The 26099-nt window shown below is 59.4% G+C and overlaps 1 protein-coding gene across 1 annotated transcript; it reads right to left on the bottom strand.

Moving 5' to 3' along the window:
* Positions 1–1036: 1036 nt before the first annotated feature.
* LOC127056221 (translation initiation factor IF-2-like) lies at positions 1037–24669 on the bottom strand. Its single transcript, XM_050963737.1, has 3 exons — positions 24456–24669; positions 2498–2847; positions 1037–2341 (listed from the first exon to the last, which is right to left on the bottom strand). The coding sequence occupies exons 1-3, from the start codon at positions 24667–24669 to the stop codon at positions 1280–1282; spliced, it is 1626 nt and encodes a 541-aa protein (XP_050819694.1). The 3' UTR covers positions 1037–1279.
* Between the last annotated feature and the right edge of the window lie 1430 nt (positions 24670–26099).

Here is a 26099-nt window from a genome sequence, read left to right on the forward strand (position 1 = left end):
TTCCACCTTGGCAGCTCCAGTCTGCAGGCCACCACCTTCTGCTCACAATAACTGGAAGAAAAATCGAGCTCTGCCCATTTCCCCTCAGACAAGGGAAACCGATTAGGAGGGAACCTACAGGAAACCTTGTCTGAAAGGAAACACACTCAGGGAGTAACTGCGCTGCACGTCACAGTATCAGAATTCCACAGAAGCAGGACTTGAACTGCTCCTTGTTGCCCAAACTAAAGGAGAATTCAGTAGTATGGGGCCTATGACACACAGATGAGTTGTCCTGACTCCCTCCAGCACAGGCGAGTGCTGCACACAACCACGCTAGCCATTCATTATGCGGTTATTTGCCTAAGCTGAAAACTAACCCAGACACTTCCCATGAGCACACGCTCCCCTTCCACAAGCTGCCCCTGGGCCAGGAGATGAGAACACACAAGGGAAAGCACTGCAGATTTGTGAGGATACAGGTTTTCAGCATTCCCCTTACCTGTCAGTTTCTACCTCCAGTTCCTGCCCTCCAGGCTCCCCACCATCTCTGGCTGGGCTGGCGATAGCACTGCCCCCGTACCCACAGGATCGCCTCCTTCCTCTGCTGCTACGCTCACAAGCTGCCAGGCCTGAGAGGGTATAAACTGCCAGGCTCACTGCATGGGAAAGGCGCTGCGGTTATATTCCAAGAAGGCCAAACTGGTAGCGATGCTGCTGTGCGGATGCTGCCAGGTTCACTGCATAGTGCTGCAGCAGGACACTGCCAGGCTCACTGCATGCTGCCAGGCATCGCTGCTTCTGCTATACTCCAAGCTAGTAAAATGCTGCTGCTACATGTTGCCAGAGTCACTGCATGCTCCAGCTGTTGTTGGCGTACATGACCTGGCACGCTGCATGCGGCTTTACAGTGCAAAGCTCACTGTAGCAATGGGGCGGTGCCAATGGGTGCCCAGACTCAGTACATGAATGAGGGTGGTGTTGCTGCTATACTCCCAACCACATAGACTGGCAGCGGTGTTACGGCCACGACACTCCAGGATTCATCCCTCCAGGCTCCTCCAGGCTCGCTGGCCAGGGACGGCGCTGCTGGGCTCACCCCTACCTTCTCCTGCTGACTTTCAGTGATGGCACTGCACCGCACTGCCACGCTCATGGGATGAAGGTGGTGATGTGCTCCCCAGCTAGCGGTGGTGCCAGCGCTGAGGCCACCCTCCTGGGTTCACCAGCTGGTGCTCGTACACTGTTAAGAGTCTGGGCCAGAGACCGTGCTAGGCTCCTGGGCTCACCCCTCTCATCCCTACACTTGTGCTGCTCGCCGCCTCCCCTCCCTGCGCTGTGGCTGCTGCACACCCAGGGTCCCCCCGGCTTCCTGCACACCTGGGTTCAGCCACTCTGGCTCCTCAGGCTGCTCCTGCACGCCCAGCCTGAGCACCTCCTCCTGCACGCCCAGCCTGAGAACCTCCTCCTGCAGGCCTGGCCTCAGGCCCCCTTTCTCCTGCAGACCCCTGATAAACCCTCCTTTCTCTTGCTGGTGCTGCTCTCTCTGCTGCCCTCCCTGCACTCCTGGGCTCACCTCCCCTTCCCCTTCCGGCTGATGCTGCACCCTCGCGCCCTCTCCCCACTCCTGGGGGGCTCCCAGAGCCAAACCCTGCTCCTGGGGGGCTCCCAGGGCCACACCCTGCTCCTGGGGGGCTCCCAGGGCCACACCCTGCTCCTGCACCCCTGAGCTCACTGTTCTCTCCTCCTGAGGTTGCCGCTCTACTCCTAGGCTTCCCTCTTCTACCAGATGCTCCTCCTGTAACCCCAGCCTCACCCCCACTGGCACTCGAACTCCTGGCTTCACCCTCGCTGCCACCCGTGGCCGTACTCCTGGCCTCGTCCCTCTGGCCACCCGCAGCCCTGGCCTCAGCCCTCCTACCACCGGCCTCTCTCTCACTGCCACTCGCTTCTCCCGCACCCCTGGCCTGACTCCTACTGCCACCCGCTGCTCCCGCACCCCCGGCCTCTTTCCCACTGCTACCCGCTGATCCCGCTCCCCCAGCCTAGACTCTCTGGTCACTAACTGCTCCCAGAGTCCTGGCCTGGCTTCTCCAGCCGCCCGCTTCTCCCGCACCCCCAGCCTCTCTCCCACTGCCACCCGCTGCTCCCACACCCCCGGCCTGGCTTCTCCAGATGCCCGCTGCTCCCACACCCCCGGCCTGGCTTCTCCAACCGCCCGCCGCTCCCGCACCCCTGGTCTTGACTCTCTGGTCACCGACTGCTCCTGCACTACTGGTCTTGTCCCCACTGTCACCCACTGTTCCCACACTCCTGGCTTCACCTCTCTGGCCACCCACTGCTCCCGCACCTCTGGCCTGGCCTTTTCAGCCACCCACTTCTCCCACACCCCCGGCCTGGCCTCCCCAGCCGCCCAATTCTCCCACACCTCTGGCCTGGCCTCCCCAGCCGCCCAATTCTCCCACACCCCCGGCCTGGCCTCTCCAGCCGCCCGCTGCTCCCACACCCCCGGCCTGACCTCTCCAGCCGCCTGCTGCTCCCACACCCCCGGCCTGACCTCTCCAGCCGCCTGCTGCTCCCACACCCCCGGCCTGACCTCTCCAGCCGCCTGCTGCTCCCACACCCCCGGCCTGACCTCTCCAGCCGCCCGCTGCTCCCACACCCCTGGCCTGGCCTCTCCAGCCGCCCGCTGCTCCCACACCCCTGGCCTGGCCTCCCCAGCTGCCTGATACCGTTCCCGCAGGCCCAGAATCACCCCTGACTCCTGCAACCCTGGGCTCACCCCTGACTCCTGCACGGCCAGGCTCAGGCCCCCGGACTCCTGAACGCCCCACCCCAGCCCCAACTCCTGACAGTACTGCTGCTCCCCTGCGCGTACCCCCTGCCCCCTGATGGCTCAGCTGTTGTGCTCCTGACTCCCCCTGCCACCCACCCCCTGCTGCTGCCCCCCTCAGACTTCCCCCACCCCCAGTCCCCCTGGGGCTCCCCTACTTCACCACTGCCCCCTGGGGCTCCCCTACTTCACCACTGCCCCCTGGGGCTCCCCCACCCCCTGGGGCTCCCCTACTTCACTGCTGCCCCCCGGGGCTCCCAAACCCCCAGTCCCCCTGGGGCTCCCACACTTCACCACTGCCCCCTGGGGCTCCCCCAAACCCCAGGGCTCCCCTACTTCACCACTGCCCCCTGGGGCTCCCCCACTTCACCACTGCCCCCTGGGGCTCCCCTACTTCACTGCTGCCCCCCGGGGCTCCCAAACCTCCAGTCCCCCTGGGGCTCCCCCACTTGACCACTGCCCCCCGGGGCTCCCACACCCCCTGGGGCTCCCCCACTTCACCACTGCCCCCTGGGGCTCCCACACCCCCTGGGGCTCCCCCACTTCACCACTGCCCCCTGGGGCTCCCACACCCCCTGGGGCTCCCCTACTTCACTGCTGCCCCCTGGGGCTCCCCCTGGGGGGCCCCACTTAACCACTGCCCCCCGGGGCTCCCAAACCCCCAGTTACCCTGGGGCTCCCCCACCCCCTGGGGCTCCCCCACTTCACCACTGCCCCCTGGGGCTCCCCCAAACCCCAGGGCTCCCCTACTTCACTGCTGCCCCCCGGGGCTCCCAAACCACCAGTCCCCCTTGGGGCTCCCCCACCCCCACTTCACTGCTGCCCCCTCGGACTCCCCGGCTCCTCCCCCCGCTGCCCCGGCTCGGCCGCGCCGCCCGCTCCGCAGCCTCCAGTCCCGGTTCGCAGGCAGCGGCGGCTCCGGCCCCTCGGCCTGCGCGCGCCCGCCCCACGGGCCCGCTCTTAAAGGGGCAGGACCCGCGCTCCAGGAGCGCGCACGACCCGCGGGGCCGAGCTCGGGGGTGGCGCGAGCCCTGGGCAGCAAGGGGTTAACGAGGCGAGAGGCCCGCGGCGAGGTGGGGGGCGGGGTGGGGTGTGTGGGAGTGGTTAGGGATGGGGAGGGATCGCTGGGTAGAGGGGATGTGTTTGGGGGTGGATATTGATTTGGGTGGGTAGGGGGGTGTGTATGGGGGTTGGAGTGGTTAGGGATGGGGAGGGATGGCTGGATAGAGGGGATGTGTTTGGGGGTGGATGGGGGGATGGGTGGGTAGAGGGGTGTGGGGGGTGGGAGTGGTTACGGATGGGGAGGGATGGCTGGATAGAGGGGATGTGTTTGGGGGTGGATGGGGGGATGGGTGGGTAGAGGGGTGTGGGGGGTGGGAGTGGTTAGGGATGGGGAGGGATGGCTGGATAGAGGGGATGTATTTGGGGGTGGATGTTGGGATGGGTGGGTAGAGGGGTGTGTATGGGGTTGGAGTGGTTAGGGATGGGGAGGGATGGCTGGATAGAGGGGATGTGTTTGGGGGTGGATATTGATTTGGGTGGGTAGAGGGGTGTGTATGGGGTTGGAGTGGTTAGGGATGGGGAGGGATGGCTGGATAGAGGGGATGTGTTTGGGGGTGGATGGGGCGATGGGTGGGTAGAGGGGTGTGGGGGGGTGGGAGTGGTTAGGGATGAGTACGGATGGCTGGATAGAGGGGATGTGTTTGGGGGTGGATGTTGGGATGGGTGGGTAGAGGGGTGTGTATGGGGTTGGAGTGGTTAGGGATGGGGAGGGATGGCTGGATAGAGGGGATGTGTTTGGGGGTGGATGTTGGGATGGGTGGGTAGAGGGGTGTGGGGGGGTGGGAGTGGTTAGGGATGGGGAGGGATGGCTGGATAGAGGGGATGTGTTTGGGGGGATGGGGCGATGGGTGGGTAGAGGGGTGTGTGTGGGGGTGGGAGTGGTTAGGGATGGGGAGGGATGGCTGGAAAGAGGGGATGAGTTTGTGGGTGGATGTTGGGATGGGTGGGTAGAGGGGTGTGTATGGGGTGGTAGTGGTTAGGGATGGGGAGGGATGGCTGGATAGAGGGGATGTGTTTGGGGGTGGATGGGGGATGGGTGGGTAGAGGGGTGTGGGGGGGGGTTGGAGTGGTTAGGGATGGGGAGGGATGGCTGGATAGAGGGGATGTGTTTGGGGGTGGATGGGGGGATGGGTGGGTAGAGGGGTGTGTATGGGGGTTGGAGTGGTTAGGGATGGGGAGGGATGGCTGGATAGAGGGGATGTGTTTGGGGGTGGATGGGGGATGGGTGGGTAGAGGGGTGTGTATGGGGGTTGGAGTGGTTAGGGATGGGGAGGGATGGCTGGATAGAGGGGATGTGTTTGGGGGTGGATGTTGGGATGGGTGGGTAGAGGGGTGTGTATGGGGTTGGAGTGGTTAGGGATGGGGAGGGATGGCTGGATAGAGGGGATGTGTTTGGGGGTGGATGTTGGGATGGGTGGGTAGAGGGGTGTGTATGGGGTTGGAGTGGTTAGGGATGGGGAGGGATCGCTGGGTAGAGGGGATGTGTTTGGGGGTGGATATTGATTTGGGTGGGTAGGGGGGTGTGTATGGGGGTTGGAGTGGTTAGGGATGGGGAGGGATGGCTGGATAGAGGGGATGTGTTTGGGGGTGGATGGGGGGATGGGTGGGTAGAGGGGTGTGGGGGGTGGGAGTGGTTACGGATGGGGAGGGATGGCTGGATAGAGGGGATGTGTTTGGGGGTGGATGGGGGGATGGGTGGGTAGAGGGGTGTGTATGGGGTTGGAGTGGTTAGGGATGGGGAGGGATGGCTGGATAGAGGGGATGTGTTTGGGGGTGGATATTGATTTGGGTGGGTAGAGGGGTGTGTATGGGGTTGGAGTGGTTAGGGATGGGGAGGGATGGCTGGATAGAGGGGATGTGTTTGGGGGTGGATGGGGCGATGGGTGGGTAGAGGGGTGTGGGGGGGTGGGAGTGGTTAGGGATGAGTACGGATGGCTGGATAGAGGGGATGTGTTTGGGGGTGGATGTTGGGATGGGTGGGTAGAGGGGTGTGTATGGGGTTGGAGTGGTTAGGGATGGGGAGGGATGGCTGGATAGAGGGGATGTGTTTGGGGGTGGATGTTGGGATGGGTGGGTAGAGGGGTGTGGGGGGGTGGGAGTGGTTAGGGATGGGGAGGGATGGCTGGATAGAGGGGATGTGTTTGGGGGGATGGGGCGATGGGTGGGTAGAGGGGTGTGTGTGGGGGTGGGAGTGGTTAGGGATGGGGAGGGATGGCTGGATAGAGGGGATGAGTTTGTGGGTGGATGTTGGGATGGGTGGGTAGAGGGGTGTGTATGGGGTGGTAGTGGTTAGGGATGGGGAGGGATGGCTGGATAGAGGGGATGTGTTTGGGGGTGGATGGGGGATGGGTGGGTAGAGGGGTGTGGGGGGGGGTTGGAGTGGTTAGGGATGGGGAGGGATGGCTGGATAGAGGGGATGTGTTTGGGGGTGGATGGGGGGATGGGTGGGTAGAGGGGTGTGTATGGGGGTTGGAGTGGTTAGGGATGGGGAGGGATGGCTGGATAGAGGGGATGTGTTTGGGGGTGGATGGGGGATGGGTGGGTAGAGGGGTGTGTATGGGGGTTGGAGTGGTTAGGGATGGGGAGGGATGGCTGGATAGAGGGGATGTGTTTGGGGGTGGATGTTGGGATGGGTGGGTAGAGGGGTGTGTATGGGGTTGGAGTGGTTAGGGATGGGGAGGGATGGCTGGATAGAGGGGATGTGTTTGGGGGTGGATGTTGGGATGGGTGGGTAGAGGGGTGTGTATGGGGGTTGGAGTGGTTAGGGATGGGGAGGGATGGCTGGATAGAGGGGATGTGTTTGGGGGGATGGGGCGATGGGTGGGTAGAGGGGTGTGTATGGGGTGGGAGTGGTTAGGGATGAGTACGGATGGCTGGATAGAGGGGATGTGTTTGGGGGGATGGGGCGATGGGTGGGTAGAGGGGTGTGTGTGGGGGTGGGAGTGGTTAGGGATGGGGAGGGATGGCTGGATAGAGGGGATGTGTTTGGGGGTGGATGTTGGGATGGGTGGGTAGAGGGGTGTGTATGGGGGTGGGAGTGGTTAGGGATGGGGAGGGATGGCTGGATAGAGGGGATGTGTTTGGGGGGGATGGGGCGATGGGTGGGTAGAGGGGTGTGTATGGGGGTGGGAGTGATTAGGGATGAGTACGGATGGCTGGATAGAGGGGATGTGTTTGGGGGTGGATGGGGCGATGGGTGGGTAGAGGGGTGTGGGGGGTTGGAGTGGTTAGGGATGGGGAGGGATGGCTGGATAGAGGGGATGTGTTCGGGGGGGATGGGGCGATGGGTGGGTAGAGGGGTGTGTGTGGGGTGGTAGTGGTTAGGGATGGGGAGGGATGGCTGGCTAGAGGGGATGTGTTTGGGGGTGGATGGGGGGATGGGTGGGTAGAGGGTTGTGTATGGGGGTGGGAGTGGTTAGGGATGGGGAGGGATGGCTGGATAGAGGGGATGTGTTTGGGGGTGGATGGGGGGATGGGTGGGTAGAGGGGTGTGTATGGGGTGGGAGTGGTTAGGGACGGGGAGGGATGGCTGGATAGAGGGGATGTGTTTGTGGGGGGATGGGGGGATGGGTGGGTAGAGGGGTGTGTATGGGGTTGGAGTGGTTAGGGATGGGGAGGGATGGCTGGCTAGAGGGGATGTGTTTGGGGGTGGATGGGGGATGGGTGGGTAGAGGGGTGTGTATGGGGGTTGGAGTGGTTAGGGATGGGGAGGGATGGCTGGATAGAGGGGATGTGTTTGGGGGGGATGGGGCGATGGGTGGGTAGAGGGGTGTGTATGGGGGTGGGAGTGGTTAGGGATGGGGAGGGATGGCTGGATAGAGGGGATGTGTTTGGGGGGGATGGGGCGATGGGTGGGTAGAGGGGTGTGTATGGGGGTGGGAGTGATTAGGGATGAGTACGGATGGCTGGATAGAGGGGATGTGTTTGGGGGTGGATGTTGGGATGGGTGGGTAGAGGGGTGTGTATGGGGTTGGAGTGGTTAGGGATGGGGGGGATGGCTGGATAGAGGGGATGTGTTTGGGGGTGGATGGGGGTGGGTGGGTAGAGGGGTGTGTATGGGGTTGGAGTGGTTAGGGATGGGGAGGGATGGCTGGATAGAGGGGATGTGTTTGGGGGTGGATGTTGGGATGGGTGGGTAGAGGGGTGTGTGGGGGGGTTGGAGTGGTTAGGGATGGGGAGGGATGGCTGGATAGAGGGGATGTATTTGGGGGTGGATGTTGGGATGGGTGGGTAGAGGGGTGTGTATGGGGGTTGGAGTGGTTAGGGATGGGGAGGGATGGCTGGATAGAGGGGATGTGTTTGGGGGTGGATGGGGCGATGGGTGGGTAGAGGGGTGTGTATGGGGGTTGGAGTGGTTAGGGATGGGGAGGGATGGCTGGATAGAGGGGATGTGTTTGGGGGTGGATGTTGGGATGGGTGGGTAGAGGGGTGTGGGGGGGGTTGGAGTGGTTAGGGATGGGGAGGGATGGCTGGATAGAGGGGATGTATTTGGGGGTGGATGTTGGGATGGGTGGGTAGAGGGGTGTGTATGGGGGTTGGAGTGGTTAGGGATGGGGAGGGATGGCTGGATAGAGGGGATGTGTTTGGGGGTGGATATTGATTTGGGTGGGTAGAGGGGTGTGTGTGGGGGTGGGAGTGGTTAGTGATGGGGAGGGATGGCTGGATAGAGGGGATGTATTTGGGGGTGGATGGGGGATGGGTGGGTAGAGGGGTGTGGGGGGGTTGGAGTGGTTAGGGATGGGGAGGGATGGCTGGATAGAGGGGATGTGTTTGGGGGTGGATGTTGGGATGGGTGGGTAGAGGGGTGTGTATGGGGTGGGAGTGGTTAGGGATGGGGAGGGATGGCTGGATAGAGGGGATGTGTTTGGGGGTGGATGTTGGGATGGGTGGGTAGAGGGGTGTGGGGGGTGGGAGTGGTTAGGGATGAGTACGGATGGCTGGATAGAGGGGATGTGTTTGGGGGGGATGTTGGGATGGGTGGGTAGAGGGGTGTGTATGGGGTTGGAGTGGTTAGGGATGGGGAGGGATGGCTGGATAGAGGGGATGTGTTTGGGGGTGGATATTGATTTGGGTGGGTAGAGGGGTGTGTGGGGGGTGGGAGTGGTTAGGGATGGGGAGGGATGGCTGGATAGAGGGGATGTGTTTGGGGGTGGATGGGGGGATGGGTGGGTAGAGGGGTGTGTATGGGGGTGGGAGTGGTTAGGGATGAGTACGGATGGCTGGATAGAGGGGATGTGTTTGGGGGTGGATGTTGGGATGGGTGGGTAGAGGGGTGTGTATGGGGTTGGAGTGGTTAGGGATGGGGAGGGATGGCTGGATAGAGGGGATGTGTTTGGGGGTGGATATTGATTTGGGTGGGTAGAGGGGTGTGTGGGGGGGTTGGAGTGGTTAGGGATGGGGAGGGATGGCTGGATAGAGGGGATGTGTTTGGGGGTGGATATTGATTTGGGTGGGTAGAGGGGTGTGTGTGGGGGTGGGAGTGGTTAGGGATGGGGAGGGATGGCTGGATAGAGGGGATGTGTTTGGGGGTGGATGGGGGGATGGGTGGGTAGAGGGGTGTGTATGGGGGTGGGAGTGGTTAGGGATGAGTACGGATGGCTGGATAGAGGGGATGTGTTTGGGGGTGGATGTTGGGATGGGTGGGTAGAGGGGTGTGTATGGGGTTGGAGTGGTTAGGGATGGGGAGGGATGGCTGGATAGAGGGGATGTGTTTGGGGGGGATGGGGGGATGGGTGGGTAGAGGGGTGTGTATGGGGGTGGGAGTGGTTAGGGATGGGGAGGGATGGCTGGATAGAGGGGATGTGTTTGGGGGTGGATGGGTGGATGGGTGAGTAGAGGGGTGTGTATGGGGTTGGAGTGGTTAGGGATGGGGAGGGATGGCTGGCTAGAGGGGATGTATTTGGGGGTGGATGGGGGATGGGTGGGTAGAGGGGTGTGGGGGGTGGGAGTGGTTAGGGATGGGGAGGGATGGCTGGATAGAGGGGATGTGTTTGGGGGTGGATGGGGGGATGGGTGGGTAGAGGGGTGTGTATGGGGTGGGAGTGGTTAGGGATGGGGAGGGATGGCTGGATAGAGGGGATGTGTTTGGGGGGGATGGGGGATGGGTGGGTAGAGGGGTGTGTATGGGGGTGGGAGTGGTTAGGGATGGGGAGGGATGGCTGGATAGAGGGGATGTGTTTGGGGGTGGATGTTGGGATGGGTGGGTAGAGGGGTGTGTATGGGGTTGGAGTGGTTAGGGATGGGGAGGGATGGCTGGATAGAGAGGATGTGTTTGGGGGGATGGGGCGATGGGTGGGTAGAGGGGTGTGTATGGGGGTGGAGTGGTTAGGGATGGGGAGGGATGGCTGGATAGAGGGGATGTGTTTGGGGGTGGATATTGATTTGGGTGGGTAGAGGGGTGTGTGTGGGGGTGGGAGTGGTTAGGGATGGGGAGGGATGGCTGGATAGAGGGGATGTGTTTGGGGGTGGATGTTGGGATGAGTGGGTAGAGGGGTGTGTGGGGGTTGGAGTGGTTAGGGATGGGGAGGGATGGCTGGATAGAGGGGATGTGTTTGGTTGTGGATGTTGGGATGGGTGGGTAGAGGGGTGTGTATGGGGGTGGGAGTGGTTAGGGATGGGGAGGGATGGCTGGCTAGAGGGGATGTGTTTGGGGGTGGATGGGGGATGGGTGGGTAGAGGGGTGTGGGGGGTGGGAGTGGTTAGGGATGGGGAGGGATGGCTGGATAGAGGGGATGTGTTTGGGGGTGGATGGTGGGATGGGTGGGTAGAGGGGTGTGTATGGGGTGGGAGTGGTTAGGGATGGGGAGGGATGGCTGGATAGAGGGGATGTGTTTGGGGGTGGATGGGGGATGGGTGGGTAGAGGGGTGTGTGTGGGGGTGGTAGTGGTTAGGGATGGGGAGGGATGGCTGGATAGAGGGGATGTGTTTGGGGGTGGATGGGGGATGGGTGGGTAGAGGGGTGTGTATGGGGGTTGGAGTGGTTAGGGATGGGGAGGGATGGCTGGATAGAGGGGATGTGTTTGGGGGTGGATGTTGGGATGGGTGGGTAGAGGGGTGTGTATGGGGGTTGGAGTGGTTAGGGATGGGGAGGGATGGCTGGATAGAGGGGATGTGTTTGGGGGGGATGGGGCGATGGGTGGGTAGAGGGGTGTGTATGGGGTGGGAGTGGTTAGGGATGAGTACGGATGGCTGGATAGAGGGGATGTGTTTGGGGGGGATGGGGCGATGGGTGGGTAGAGGGGTGTGTGTGGGGGTGGGAGTGGTTAGGGATGGGGAGGGATGGCTGGATAGAGGGGATGTGTTTGGGGGTGGATGGGGGGATGGGTGGGTAGGGGGTGTGTTTGGGGTGGGAGTGGTTAGGGATGGGGAGGGATGGCTGGATAGAGGGGATGTGTTTGGGGGTGGATGGGGGTGGGTGGGTAGAGGGGTGTGGGGGGGGTGGGAGTGGTTAGGGATGAGGAGGGATGGCTGTATAGAGGGGATGTGTTTGGGGGTGGATGTTGGGATGGGTGGGTAGAGGGGTGTGTATGGGGGTTGGAGTGGTTAGGGATGGGGAGGGATGGCTGGATAGAGGGGATGTGTTTGGGGGGGATGGGGCGATGGGTGGGTAGAGGGGTGTGTATGGGGGTGGAACTGGTTAGGGATGGGGAGGGATGGCTGGATAGAGGGGATGTGTTTGGGGGGGATGTTGGGATGGGTGGGTAGAGGGGTGTGTATGGGGTTGGAGTGGTTAGGGATGGGGAGGGATGGCTGGATAGAGGGGATGTGTTTGGGGGTGGATGTTGGGATGGGTGGGTAGAGGGGTGTGGGGGGGGTTGGAGTGGTTAGGGATGGGGAGGGATGGCTGGATAGAGGGGATGTGTTTGGGGGTGGATGGGGGATGGGTGGGTAGAGGGGTGTGTATTGGGGTGGGAGTGGTTAGGGATGGGGAGGGATGGCTGGATAGAGGGGATGTGTTTGGGGGTGGATGGGGGATGGGTGGGTAGAGGGGTGTGTATGGGGGGTGGGAGTGGTTAGGGATGGGGAGGGATGGCTGGATAGAGGGGATGTGTTCGGGGGGGATGGGGGGATGGGTGGGTAGAGGGGTGTGTGTGGGGGTGGGAGTGGTTAGGGATGGGGAGGGATGGCTGGATAGAGGGGATGAGTTTGTGGGTGGATGTTGGGATGGGTGGGTAGAGGGTTGTGTATGGGGTTGGAGTGGTTAGGGATGGGGAGGGATGGCTGGATAGAGGGGATGTGTTTGGGGGTGGATGTTGGGATGGGTGGGTAGAGGGGTGTGTATGGGGGTTGGAGTGGTTAGGGATGGGGAGGGATGGCTGGATAGAGGGGATGTGTTTGGGGGTGGATGGGGGATGGGTGGGTAGAGGGGTGTGTATGGGGGTTGGAGTGGTTAGGGATGGGGAGGGATGGCTGGATAGAGGGGATGTGTTTGGGGGGGATGGGGCGATGGGTGGGTAGAGGGGTGTGTATGGGGTGGGAGTGGTTAGGGATGGGGAAGGATGGCTGGCTAGAGGGGATGTGTTTGGGGGGGATGGGGCGATGGGTGGGTAGAGGGGTGTGTATGGGGGTGGGAGTGGTTAGGGATGGGGAAGGATGGCTGGCTAGAGGGGATGTGTTTGGGGGGGATGGGGCGATGGGTGGGTAGAGGGGTGTGTATGGGGGTGGGAGTAGTTAGGGATGGGGAGGGATGGCTGGATAGAGGGGATGTGTTTGGGGGTGGATGGGGCGATGGGTGGGTAGAGGGGTGTGTATGGGGGTGGGAGTAGTTAGGGATGGGGAGGGATGGCTGGATAGAGGGGATGTGTTCGGGGGTGGATGGGGGATGGGTGGGTAGAGGGGTGTGTTTGGGGGTGGGAGTGGTTAGGGATGGGGAAGGATGGCTGGCTAGAGGGGATGTGTTTGGGGGGGATGGGGGATGGGTGGGTAGAGGGGTGTGTATGGGGTGGGAGTGGTTAGGGATGGGGAGGGATGGCTGGATAGAGGGGATGTGTTTGGGGGTGGATGGGTGGATGGGTGAGTAGAGGGGTGTGTATGGGGTTGGAGTGGTTAGGGATGGGGAGGGATGGCTGGATAGAGGGGATGTGTTTGGGGGTGGATGGGGGGATGGGTGGGTAGAGGGGTGTGTATGGGGTGGGAGTGGTTAGGGATGGGGAGGGATGGCTGGATAGAGGGGATGTGTTTGGGGGGATGGGGCGATGGGTGGGTAGAGGGGTGTGTGTGGGGGTGGGAGTGGTTAGGGATGGGGAGGGATGGCTGGATAGAGGGGATGTGTTTGGGGGTGGATGGGGGGATGGGGGGGGAGAGGGGTGTGTATGGGGTGGGAGTGGTTAGGGATGGGGAGGGATGGCTGGATAGAGGGGATGTGTTTGGGGGTGGATGGGGGTGGGTGGGTAGAGGGGTGGGGGGGGGTGGGAGTGGTTAGGGATGAGGAGGGATGGCTGTATAGAGGGGATGTGTTTGGGGGTGGATGTTGGGATGGGTGGGTAGAGGGGTGTGTATGGGGTTGGAGTGGTTAGGGATGGGGAGGGATGGCTGGATAGAGGGGATGTGTTTGGGGGTGGATGTTGGGATGGGTGGGTAGAGGGGTGTGTATGGGGGTTGGAGTGGTTAGGGATGGGGAGGGATGGCTGGATAGAGGGGATGTGTTTGGGGGGGATGGGGCGATGGGTGGGTAGAGGGGTGTGTATGGGGGTGGAACTGGTTAGGGATGGGGAGGGATGGCTGGATAGAGGGGATGTGTTTGGGGGGGATGTTGGGATGGGTGGGTAGAGGGGTGTGTATGGGGTTGGAGTGGTTAGGGATGGGGAGGGATGGCTGGATAGAGGGGATGTGTTTGGGGGTGGATGTTGGGATGGGTGGGTAGAGGGGTGTGTATGGGGTTGGAGTGGTTAGGGATGGGGAGGGATGGCTGGATAGAGGGGATGTGTTTGGGGGTGGATGGGGGGATGGGTGGGTAGAGGGGTGTGTATGGGGGTGGGAGTGGTTAGGGATGGGGAGGGATGGCTGGATAGAGGGGATGTGTTTGGGGGGGATGGGGCGATGGGTGGGTAGAGGGGTGTGTATGGGGTTGGAGTGGTTAGGGATGGGGAGGGATGGCTGGATAGAGGGGATGTGTTTGGGGGTGGATGGGGGGATGGGTGGGTAGAGGGGTGTGTATGGGGGTGGAACTGGTTAGGGATGGGGAGGGATGGCTGGATAGAGGGGATGTGTTTGGGGGTGGATGTTGGGATGAGTGGGTAGAGGGGTGTGTGGGGAGGTTGGAGTGGTTAGGGATGGGGAGGGATGGCTGTATAGAGGGGATGTGTTTGGTTGTGGATGTTGGGATGGGTGGGTAGAGGGGTGTGGGGGGTGGGAGTGGTTAGGGATGGGGAGGGATGGCTGGATAGAGGGGATGTGTTTGGGGGTGGATATTGATTTGGGTGGGTAGAGGGGTGTGTGTGGGGGTGGGAGTGGTTAGGGATGGGGAAGGATGGCTGGATAGAGGGAATGTGTTTGGGGGTGGATGTTGGGATGGGTGGGTAGAGGGGTGTGTATGGGGTGGTAGTGGTTAGGGATGGGGAGGGATCGCTGGGTAGAGGGGATGTGTTTGGGGGTGAAGGGGGTGATGAATGAGGGTGTGGAGAGGGTTGTGGATGGGGATGGATGGGGGTGGGGATGGACAGACAGATAGGCACACTGCTAGGCCAGTGGTTTTTAATCCAGGGTCTGCAGACGATGTCTAAAGGATCCACAACAGGTCACATCCCAGAAAAGACATTCTGTTGATCCGAGCAATCAGAAGTACGCACACACCCCCACCTAGAGGCCAGACCCCAAAATCTTGGCCGTAACATAGAAGCCAAAAGTTTAGCGGCCTTTCTGACGCTGCCTCAAATGCCTTGTCCTGCACATGCAACGTTACCTGTTGAATTCTGTCTTTAGACTGATCCAAATTCAGCTATGTAAACAGACAGATTCCCAAAGGGTCCGCTCCTCCCTTAGAACATTCCAAAGGAATCCACCCATGAGAAAAAGCTGGGACTGCTGTACTAGGCTACAGGGATGGGTGCACAGAAGATGGCTGCAGAGACAGATCCTGCCCTTGGAGACAGGCACGCTAGCTGAACACAAGTGCTGCCATTCTCTTGCTGTCTGTCCCTCACAGACACACACGCCTTGATGCTGAGTGTCCTCCGCCCCCCTCAGTCCCTGCTTGTTGGGACTTTTCCTCCCTGCCTTTGTTGTGGTGCTGAAGATGCTGCCCAGAGGCTGGCACAGCCAGAGGGCGGGCCATTCATTTCTGGGTGTGCGCCCCTTTCCTTAGCATGGATGCTGGGCTGGTGGCCATGGTGAGGCGCTGTTCTGGCCACTAGGTGCTGGTGATGCTGGGGCAGAGCATTAGAGCGTGTCAATGACACAAATAAACACAGAGCAAAACCAACCTCAGGGCTGAGATTTTGTTTGGATTTGCTGGGGTGCAGCAGGCAGGTAGAGCCCTGGCCCGAGGCAGCAGGACCTTTCCAACCCCCAACCCATCCCCAGCTATGGACCCCCATCCTCCCTACATGGCATGGCTGCTTGCCACACCCGCGCCCACCAAGGACCAGATCCTCAGCCAGTGTAAATCAGCCTCTCTTCATTGGCGCTTCGCCCGGCTGAGAATGTGGCCCAGCATCTGTTCCTTTGCTGCTGGCACTACTGAGAGAGAGCGAACAGGAGAGAAAGCTAGAGAAAAGAGATGAGCTCAGTCTCTGCATGGGGTGCCTGCAGGTTGGGGCTGCCCACTCTTCCACTGGCCCAAGGGGCTGGAGGTGGGAGCAGCCAGGGGAGACGCAGGGCTGATTGCACCTGCATGGATGGCTGCCTAAAGTGCAACCTTATCCAGTGGAAGATCAACAGGGAGCTGTTGGGACCAAGCCTGAGCCTGCGTCTGAAGAGCATAACAAAGCGCTCAGGAGCCACCCATTGCTACCTGCTTGGCACGCTCGTTAGCTCCTGCAAGGCAATCAGAGCCAGGGCAAATCCCTCCCAAGTGCTTCCCCTCTGCCTTTGCAGTTGACTGCCAGAGTTGGTTCCAACTGGCAGCTGGAAGATGTCGGGCCAGACTTGTTATGTTTCACAGCACATAGACGTGTTAGATAAAAACATAACTACTCTTGCTGGAAGGCTGCAACATACCACAACTTTATTTCCTAGAATTCGGAATGTTAACACACAAGAACTAAAAACAGAGAGAGACAAAGCAGACTGCTCCCTGGAACAGAGTGGCACAACTCACCCCATCTTTACACTAGGCCAGCCGGCTGCACATTGGCTGATTGTCCTCTAGCCTGCATTGCAGGACCCGGAAACCCCTTACAAATGACAGTGACTGCCTACTGTTCCAGCCCACTTCTCAAAGGCACAGACTCTGCTCTTATTAGCCTGGAGTAAATCAGGAGTAACTCCACCCATTGCAGCCTAGTCACTTTGGACTTGCACTAGCACGGCAGAGCAGAGTTGGCCCCGTTCAGCACTTCGAGGGATTAGGAGGCTGGGGATTTGGAACAGGGCACATCCCTGGATCCAGGCATTGTGCATGGCGGGGCCAAGTCTTTCCACTAAGTCCAGCCAGCTTTGGATCAGGCCCTGAGAGGAGCAGATCCTTCTGTGCTGCTGTGGAATGCAGGGAGGGGGCTGGCTTGGTTGCAGGAGAAATTCCTGAGAGTCTGCAGACCATGCCCACAGGTTCCAGGGCCTGACCCAAAGACTGGCAGTACCCCCAGGGGATGCTGCGCTGGTGAGTGGTGTCAGGCTGAGCGCCCTGCACCATAGGCCTCTTCCCAGCACCAAGCACTGCAGCCCAGGCAGCAGCACTGCTCAGCAGTGAGCTGGCTCTGTGGGCAGGGGCTGGAGCTGGGAGACCTTGTCTCTGTTCACCCCACGGCTGCCCTCCTCAGCCCCGTCATCAGTTCAGCTGTCCGGCCGCTTGGGGCTCTTCACTCCTCTCTCCAAAGCCTGGGGAAAGGGTGGCCGCAGCAGGGTATCCTCCCACTTCCAGGCTTGTGGGGGGCAGCCCCTGGGGTTCTTCATCCCCCTCTGTGGATGGAGGGAGGGAGGAGAGGAGAAGAAGCAGAGTTCACGTCCTGTTCCCGTGGCTCACAGGAGATGGTGAGGAGGCAGGGCCACCCTGGGTGCTGGGCTCCTCACTCCCCCCCTCCTGCAAGTATGGGGTGCTATGGGGGGTGGAGAGAGAGAGAGAGTGAGCGCGCGCTCCTCCTACAGCAGCTCTGATTGCTTGTTCAGCTCAGATATATCAACAGGCTGCAGATTCTTGTGCAGTGACCAGATGGGCTCCAGCCCAGCCTAATCCCGTCGCCGCGAGAACACGGTCAGAGCTGGCGAGTGGCAATGCCACGCGTGGTCCTGGAAGCATGGCTGAGCGCGGCCGTGTGGTGCGTCCCCGGGAGAGTGCAGCTGGGACATTGGAACAGCGCTTTCCACCCCATGCAGTGAAGAGCCCAGCCCAGAGCATGCTGGGACAGAGCAGGACCCAGCCCAGAGCATGCTGGGATGGCAGAGATCACAACCCAGAGCATGCTGGGACAGCAAGGAGCCCATCCCAGAGCATGCTGGGACAGAGCAGGATCCAGCCCAGAGAATGCTGGGACGGCACAGATCACAGCCCAGAGCATGCTGGGACAGAGCCGGACCCAGCCCAGAACATGCTGGGACAGCAGCGAGCCCAGCCAAGAGCATGCTGGGATGGCAGAGATCACAACCCAGAGCTTGCTGGGACAGCTGAGATCCCAGCCCAGAGCATGCTGGGACTGAGCAGGACCCAGCCCAGAGCATGCTGGGATGGCAGAGATCCCAGCCCAGAGCTTGCTGGGACAGAGCATGCTGGGATGGCAGAGATCACAGCCCAGAGCATGCTGGGACAGCTGAAAGCCCAGCCCAGAGCATGCTGGGACAGAGCAGGACCCAGCCCAGAGCATGCTGGGATGGCAGCGAGCCCAGCCCAGAGCATGCTGGAACAGAGCAGAACGCAGCCTAGAGCATGCTGGGATGCAGCACACTGGGACGGAGCAGGACCCAGCCCAGAGCATGCTGGGATGGCGGAGATCATAGCCCAGAGCATGCTGGAACAGCTGAGAGCCCAGCCCAGAGCATGCTGGGACAGAGCAGGACCCAGCCCAGAGCTTGCTGGGATGGCTGAGAGCCCAGCCCAGAGCTCGCTGGCAGGGGACGCAGGGCATTCAGTCTGAGCTGTGTGAGAGCTCAATCCACTCCTAGGTTAGCCACCTGCCTCTGGAGTCCAATGTAAGGAGCTGCCTGGGCCCTGTGACCCAACACTGGTCACCGGAGGGTGAAGCCAACAGGTGTCAGCACCACACAGCCTGCCAGCTTTCACCCTGGGGCCACAGCGGGCGAGGTCCTCAGCCATGGGGCTAATGCAGCCAGTGGGATTGTGAGCCTGGTTTTAATGCTGTTTGTGAAATTTCTGGAGGGTGGAAAAAGACGGTTACTCACCTTTGTAACAGTTGTTCTTCGAGATGTGTTGCTCATATCCATTCCAGTTAGGTGTGCGCGCGCCGCGTGCACGTTCGTCAGAGATTTTTACCCTAGCAACACTCGGTGGGCCGGCAGGGCACCCCCTGGAGTGGCGCCGCCATGGCTCCCAATATATACCCCTGCCGGCCCCACCGCTCCTCAGTTCCTTCTTGCTGGCTACTCCGACAGTGGGGAAGGAAGGCGGGTTTGGAATGGATATGAGCAACACATCTCAAAGAACAACAGTTACAAAGGTGAGTAACCGTCTTTTCTTCTTCAAGTGCTTGCTCATATCCATTCCAGTTAGGTGAGTCCCAAGCCTTACCTAGGCGGTGGGGTCGGGGTGAGACGTTGCGGAAGGTAAGACCGCTAAGCCGAAGGCGGCATCGTCTCTAGCCTGCTGGACCAGTGCATAGTGCGATGCAAAGGTGTGGACGGAAGACCAGGTGGCTGCGCGGCAGATTTCCTGTATGGGAACATGGGCCAAGAATGCGGCAGATGAGGGTTGAGCCCGAGTAGAGTGGGCGGTAAGATGGCCAGTCGGAACGTGAGCCAAGTCATAGCATGCCCGAATACAGGATGTCACCCAAGAAGCAATCCGCTGGGAAGAGATTGCCATGCCCTTCATACGTTCCGCCACCGCTACAAATAGCTGAGGTGAATGTCGGAAGGGTCTGGTCCTCTCGATGTAAAAGGCGAGAGCCCTGCGGACATCCAGAGTATGCAGCTGCTGTTCCCTTCGCGATGAGTGCGGTTTTGGAAAGAAGACTGGCAGGAAGATGTCCTGATTGACATGAAAGGAGGAGACGACCTTAGGGAGGAACGCCGAGTGTGGTCACAGCTGTACCTTGTCCTTATGGAACACCGTATACGGAGGATCCACAGTCAAAGCTCTAAATTCCGAAACTCGTCTCGCCGAGGTGACAGCAACTAGGAACGCTGCCTTCCAGGACAGGTACAGCAGCGAGCGTGTAGCTAAAGGCTCAAAGGGGGGCCCTATGAGCCTGGCCAAGACAAGGTTCAGGTCCCAGGTAGGGGCTGGTTGTCTGACCTGAGGATAGAGTCGCTCCAAGCCCTTAAGGAATCTGGAAACTATAGGATGGGAGAAAATGGAACTGCTAGCCTCCCCAAGATGGAAGGTGGAAATAGCTGCAAGGTGCACTCTTAGCGAAGAGATCGCTAGACCTTGCTCTTTGAGAGACCATAAATAGTCCAAGATGGTGGGGACCGATACAGTCTGTGGAGAAAGGTCCTGCTGAGCGCACCAGTGACAGAAGCGCTTCCACTTAGCGAGGCACGTTGATCGCGTGGAGGGCTTTCTGCTTCCCAGCAGCACTTGCTGCACTGTGGCGGAACAATGCAACTACGATCGGCTCAACCAGCCAGCAGCCATGCAGTCAGATGAAGGGACTGCAGGTCCAGGTGGTGTAGCCTGCCGAAGTCCTGCATGATCAGGTCCGGGCAGAGTGGCAGGGGAATCGGGTCTGACAGAGATAGGTCGAGCAGCATGGTGTACCAATGCTGCCTCGGCCAAGCCGAAGTGATCAGGATAAGGCGGGCTTTGTCTCTGCGCATCTTGATCAGAACTCGGTGGACCAGAGGAAACGGAGGGAAGGCATAACAGAAGTGGCCCGTCCACGGAATGAGGAACGCGTCTGACAGAGAGCCCGGGGAGCGACCTTGCAGGGAGCAGAACACCTGGCATTTCCTGTTGTCCCTGGAGGCAAAGAGGTCTATTTGGGGAAAGCCCCACCTCCGGAAAACTGAATGGAGAATGTCTGGACGGATGGACCACTCGTGCGCCAGGAAGGACCTGCTCAGGTGATCTGCGAGCGTGTTCCGGACTCCTGGGAGGAAGGAGGCTACTAGGTCTATGGAGTGGGCTATGCAGAAGTCCCACAGTAGTATCGCTTCCTTACACAAGGGGGAGGACTGCGTCCCTCCCTGTTTGTTTATATAATGCATGGCCGTTGTGTTGTCCGTGAAGACTGCAACACAACGGCCCTGCAGATGGCGCTGAAACGTTGGCACGCCAGCCAGACCGTTCTCAGCTCCCGGACATTGATGTGTAGAGTCAACTCCCGGGATGACCAAAGGCCTTGGGTGCGCAGGCGCCCTAGGTGAGCGCCCCAGCCCAGAGAAGACGCATCCGTTGTTAGGGACATGGAGGGCTGGGGAGGATGGAACGGTAGTCCTGCACACACCCGGGAGGGCGTTCGCCACCAGTTGAGGGAGCCGAGAACGCTCGGCAGAATTGTCAGAATGATGTCTATGGCGTCTCTGCGTGGCCGATAGACGGAAGCGAGCCAGATTTGGAGAGGACACATTCACAGCCTGGCGTGCTGTGTGACGAATGTGCATGCAGCCATGTGACCGAGGAGACCAAGGCAGGTGCGGGCAGAGGTTGTTGAAAAACACTGAAGACTTTGGACAAGTGAGACTATGGCCTGAAACCGGTGGGGGGGTAGACTGGCTGTCGCAAGGTTGGAGTCCAGCATTGCCCCGATAAACTCTATCCTCTGCGTAGGCACCAGAGTGGACTTGTCTAAGTTGATAATCAGGCCTAGATGCAGAAAGAGGTCCCTGATAATGGCCACATAGATGATGACTTGTGCCTCGGAGGCCCCTCGGATGAGCCAGTCGTCGAGGTAGAGGAAGACGTGTATCCGACGACGGTGTAGGGAAGCAGCGACAACCGCCATACACTTCGTGAACACCCGAGGGGCCGAGGAGAGGCCAAAGGGGAGGACAGTAAACTGGTAGTGACGGTGGTTTACCACAAAGCGCAGATCCCTCCTGTGAGGGGGATAAATTGCTATGTGGAAATATGCATCGTGCATGTTGAAAGCGGTGTACCAATCTTAGATTCATAGATAGATTCATAGATTCTAGGGTCAGAAGGGACCAATGTGATCATCTAGTCCGAACCCCTGCACAAAGCAGGCCACAGAACCCTACCCATCCACTTCTATAACAAACCCCTAACCTATGCCTGAGTTATTGAAGTCTTCAAATTGTGGTCTGAAGACCTCAAGCTGCAGAGAATCCACCAGGAAGTGACCCATGCCCCACGCTGCAGGGGAAGGCGAAAAACCTCCAGGGCCTCTGCCAATCTGCCCTGGAGGAAAATTCCTTCCTGACCCCAAATATGGCGATCAGCTAAACCCTGAGCATGTGGGCAAGACTCACCAGCCAGCACTCAGGAAAGAATTCTCTGCAGTAACTCAGATCCCATCCCATCCAACATCCCATCACCAACCACTGGGCATACTTATCTGGCGATAATCAAAGATCAATTGCCAAAATTAGGCTCTCTCATCATACCATCCCTTCCATAAACTTATCAAGCTTAATCTTAAAGCCAGATATGTCTTTTGCCCCCACTACTCCCCTTGGAAGGATGTTCCAGAACTTCACTCCTCTAATGGTTAGAAACCTTCGTCTAATTTCAAGTCTAAACTTCCTAGTGTCCAGTTTATACCCATTCGTTCTTGTATCTACATTGGTACTAAACTTAAATAATTCCTCTCCCTCCCTAATATTAATCCCTCTGATATATTTATAAAGAGCAAGCATATCCCCCCTCAGCCTTCTTTTGGCTAGACTAAACAAGCCAAGCTCTTTGAGTCTCCTTTCATATGACAGGTTTTCCATTCCTTGGATCATCCTAGTAGCCCGTCTCTGAACCTGTTCCAGTTTGAATTCATCCTTCTTAAACATGGGACACCAGAACTGCACACAGTATTCCAGGTGGGGTCTCACCAGCGCCTTATATAACGGTACTAACACCTCCTTATCTTTGCTGGAAATACCTCGCCTAATGCATCCTAAAACTACATTAGCTTTTTTAACGGCCATATCACATTGGCGGCTCATAGTCATCCTGTGATCTACCAATACCCCAAGGTCCTCCTCCTCCTCTGTTGCTTCCAACTGATGCGTCCCCAATCTATATCTAAAGTTCTTATTATTAATCCCTAAGTGCATGACCTTGCACTGTTCACTATTAAATTTCAACCTATTACTATTATTCCAGTTTACAAGGTTGTCCAGATCTTCCTGTATGATATCCCGGTCCTTCTCCGTGTTAGCAATATCCCCCAGCTTTGTGTCATCTGCGAACTTTATTATCTCCAGGATCCAGGGACAGAATGATGGTTCCCAGGGATACCATGCGGAACTTGAACTTTTTGATGAATTTGTTCAGTCCTCACAGGTCTAGGATAGGCCGAAGGCCCCCTTTCGCCTTGGGAATGAGGAAGTATCGGGAATAAAACCCGTTGCCCCTTAACTCCTCTGGTACCTCCTCTATAGCTCCGATTGAGAGTAGCTTGTGGACCTCCTGGATGAGGAGTTGCTAGTGAGAGGGGTCCCTGAAGAGGGATGAGGGGGAGGGTAGAAGGGAGGGGGTGAAACAAACTGAAGACGGTATCCAAGCTCCACCGTGCGTAGGACCCAATGATCTGACGTCAACTGGGACAACGCCGGAAGGAACAGGGAAAGGCGGTTGTAGAACTGAAAGGGATCCAGGGAGGCAATTGGTACACTGCTCTCGGGCGCACCCTCAAAAGTTTGGTTTGGGTCCCTGCGTTGGTTTGGTGGGACTGGAATTGTTGCCCCCTTGAGGTCCAGACTGACATCTGCGATTAGTATGACCCCTTCGTCTGGCAAAGTCTTGCCGTGGCCGAGGTGGGGGGTAAGGGCGCTGTGGTTGAGAACGGAAGGACCGTCTTTGAGTCTGAGGTGTATGCATTCCCAACGAATGCATAATTACTCTGTTGTCCTTCAGACTCTGCAGTCCGAGGTCCGTCTTCTGCGAAAACAAGCCTTGGCCATCAAACGGTAAGTCTTGTACTGTGTGTTGCAACTCAGGTGGCAGGCCGGACACTTGCAACCATGATATGCAGCACACGGCTATGCCAGAAGCGACCGTTCTGGCGGCCGAATCAGCGGCATCTAATGAAGCTTGTAATGAGGTCCTCGCGACCCTCTTCCCCTCCTCCAGGAGTGCTGTAAATTCCTGGCGGGAATCCTGCGGAACCAACTCAGCAAACTTCCCGACAGCCTCCCAGGTGTTGTAGCTGTATCTGCCGAGGAGGGCTTGTTGGTTCACTATGCGGAGTTGGAGACCTCCCGCAGAATAGATTTTTTGTCCCACCAAGTCCATGCGCCGGGCTTCTCTAGAGTTAGGCGCAGAGGCTTGTTGACCGTGGCAGTCCCGTTCGTTGACGGACTGTACCACCAAGGAACAGGGAGCGGGGTGCACATAGAGGTACTCATACCCCTTGGAAGGCACCATGTACTTCCGTTCGACCCCCTTGGCTGTGGGTGGGATGGAAGCCAGAGATTGCCAGATGGTGTCAGCTCTAGCCTGGGTCGAACGGATGAACGGGAGAGCCACTCTGGTGGGTGTCTCTGCGGATAAGATGCTAATCACCGAGTCCTCCACCTCCAGGACCTCTTCAACCGGCAGGTTGATATTCTGGGCGACACGCCGCAGAAGGTCTTGGTGAGACCGGAGGTCGATCGGAGGCGGTCCCGATGATTACGTCTCCGCTACTGCCTCATCTGGGGAAGAGGAGGATAACAGCCCCGGGACGAGTGGGTCCTGCACTGATGCCTGGTCCGGGGGGACCTCCGTCTCCGGAAGGTCATGCGGTTCCGGTGCATGTGCACCGTTTTCCTGTGAGTCAGCGGGGAGAGGTCGGCTGACAGTGGCCTTGGGCGCACGGTGCTCTGAGTGACTGGAGCGTGATGGGCCAGTCAGTTCACCTTGGGCTTGATGATATGCCCAAGGTGTCCAAAATGCCATGGGCATGCGTATCCGAGTCTCCGTAGGAGGCACTGTCCACATGGGAGGAGACGGATGGATGACGCGAGGGTCACAGAGGAGCTGAAGTCACTTGGACCAGGTCTCTGCGTCCATTGGACTCCTGTCTATGCGGTACTGGCGAACGGTACTGAGAGTCATAGCGGTGCCGGGAGCGGGACCGGGACCTGCGACCAGCGCGGTGCCAGGAGGTCGACTGGTGCCTCGTATCGCCGTGCCGAGATCTGCTGCGAGAGGTACGGCGGTGCCGGGATCTAGACTGGTGCCGAGAGTACCGTGATGGAGAGCGGGATCTCGAGCGGTACCACGAGTATGACCGGTACCGGGATTGAGAGCGGTACCAGGACTGCGAGCGGCGCCGAGAGCGGGAGCGATGTCGGGATTGAGAGCGTCCACGAGACCTGGATCGGGACCGGCGGCATTGCACTGTGTCCGGTGAACATGGCCTCATCATGTGGGCTTGCCCAGTGACTGAAGAACCCGCACCAGCAGTGCTGGGGGTTGGGGCAGCTCAGGGTCCATCTGAGCAATTAGCTCCCGAGCCGTGGAGAAAGTTTCTGGTGTTGAGGGCACGACGAGCTCGACCACAGCGTGCGCTGGGGAGCTGGTAGGCACCGGACTCGACGGCTCCTGAGAGACCGGAATCAACAGTGCGGAGGCAAGCGGTGCCACAGCAGTTGATGGTGCCAGGCGGCCTGCCTTAGATGTACGCTCCGACTGCGGCGTAGACGCAGGTGCCGCAGGAGCTTTGTGCCTCTTGCTCCTCGGGGAGAGGGATTGGTGCCTGCCAGCGGGTTGAGCTGGCGAAGGCTGGTGCCGAGGGGTCTTCACTGGCACCGTGCGCTCCGGTGTGGAGAAAGCACTCATCCCCGGTGCCGGAGTCGGTGCCGAAGATAGAGGAGTTAGAGCTGCCTCCGTCAAGAGTTGCTTGAGGCGAATGTCCCGCTCTTTCTTCGTTCGGGGCTTGAACGCCTTGCAGATTCGGCACTTGTCCGCAAGGTGGGATTCTCCCAGACACTTTAAACAGGAGTCACGCGGATCTCCTGTGGGCATCGGCCGATGACAGGCCGCACAAGGCTTGAAACCCGGTGAACCGGGCATAGGCCCCGGTACCAGGGGAGGTGAATGGGCTACCCCCGACCCTCTAACTATATACACAACTACTATACAACTACGAATAATATAAAAGTTAACTAGAACTATAGAAAACTAACTATGTACACAATAACTATATAAACGAGCGAAGAGCTAGGGAGGTGGAGATCAGCTAAGCCGTGCTCCACTGTTCCAACAACCGACATGGGCGGTAAGAAGAAACTGAGGAGCGGATGGGCCGGCAGGGGTATATATTGGGCACCATGGCGGCCCACCGAGTGTTGCTAGGGTAAAAGTCTCCGATGAACGTGCACGCGGTGCGCGCACCTAACTGGAATGGATATGAGCAAGCACTCGAAGAAGAACAGGAGCTTTCTTTTGCCCTGCTCAGGGTGTGGGGCATGGCCCTGCAGCACCCCCACAATCTGTGTGGAGGAGAGCAGGATAGGGCCCGTCGTTCCCACAGCTGCAGCCTGCTCGGTTACAGCGCAGACCCGACCCAGCCTGCCAAAGGCTCCCGCAGCCTCCCTAGCCCTCGCGGGGCTCTGTCTGCTGGGCCGACGTCTCCGCCTTGTCGACCCAGCTCTGACCCAGCTTCTGGCCACAGCTCCCTGGCAGGCTGGGCGAGAAGTGAGGCCAGCAGGCTGCGAAAGAGGGTCTGGGTCAGCGGCCTCATGGGGGGTCCAGAACATGCAGTGGGGCAGGGGGGCTCCTCAGAACTTGCTCAGCACCACACAGCGTCTCCTGCGTGGCAGAGGCTGCCTGGCTCCCCATGCCCCTGAGGGCTTC

Source organism: Gopherus flavomarginatus, chromosome 8 (assembly GCF_025201925.1).
Source record: "Gopherus flavomarginatus isolate rGopFla2 chromosome 8, rGopFla2.mat.asm, whole genome shotgun sequence".
In the NCBI taxonomy this organism is placed as follows: Eukaryota; Metazoa; Chordata; order Testudines; family Testudinidae; genus Gopherus; species Gopherus flavomarginatus.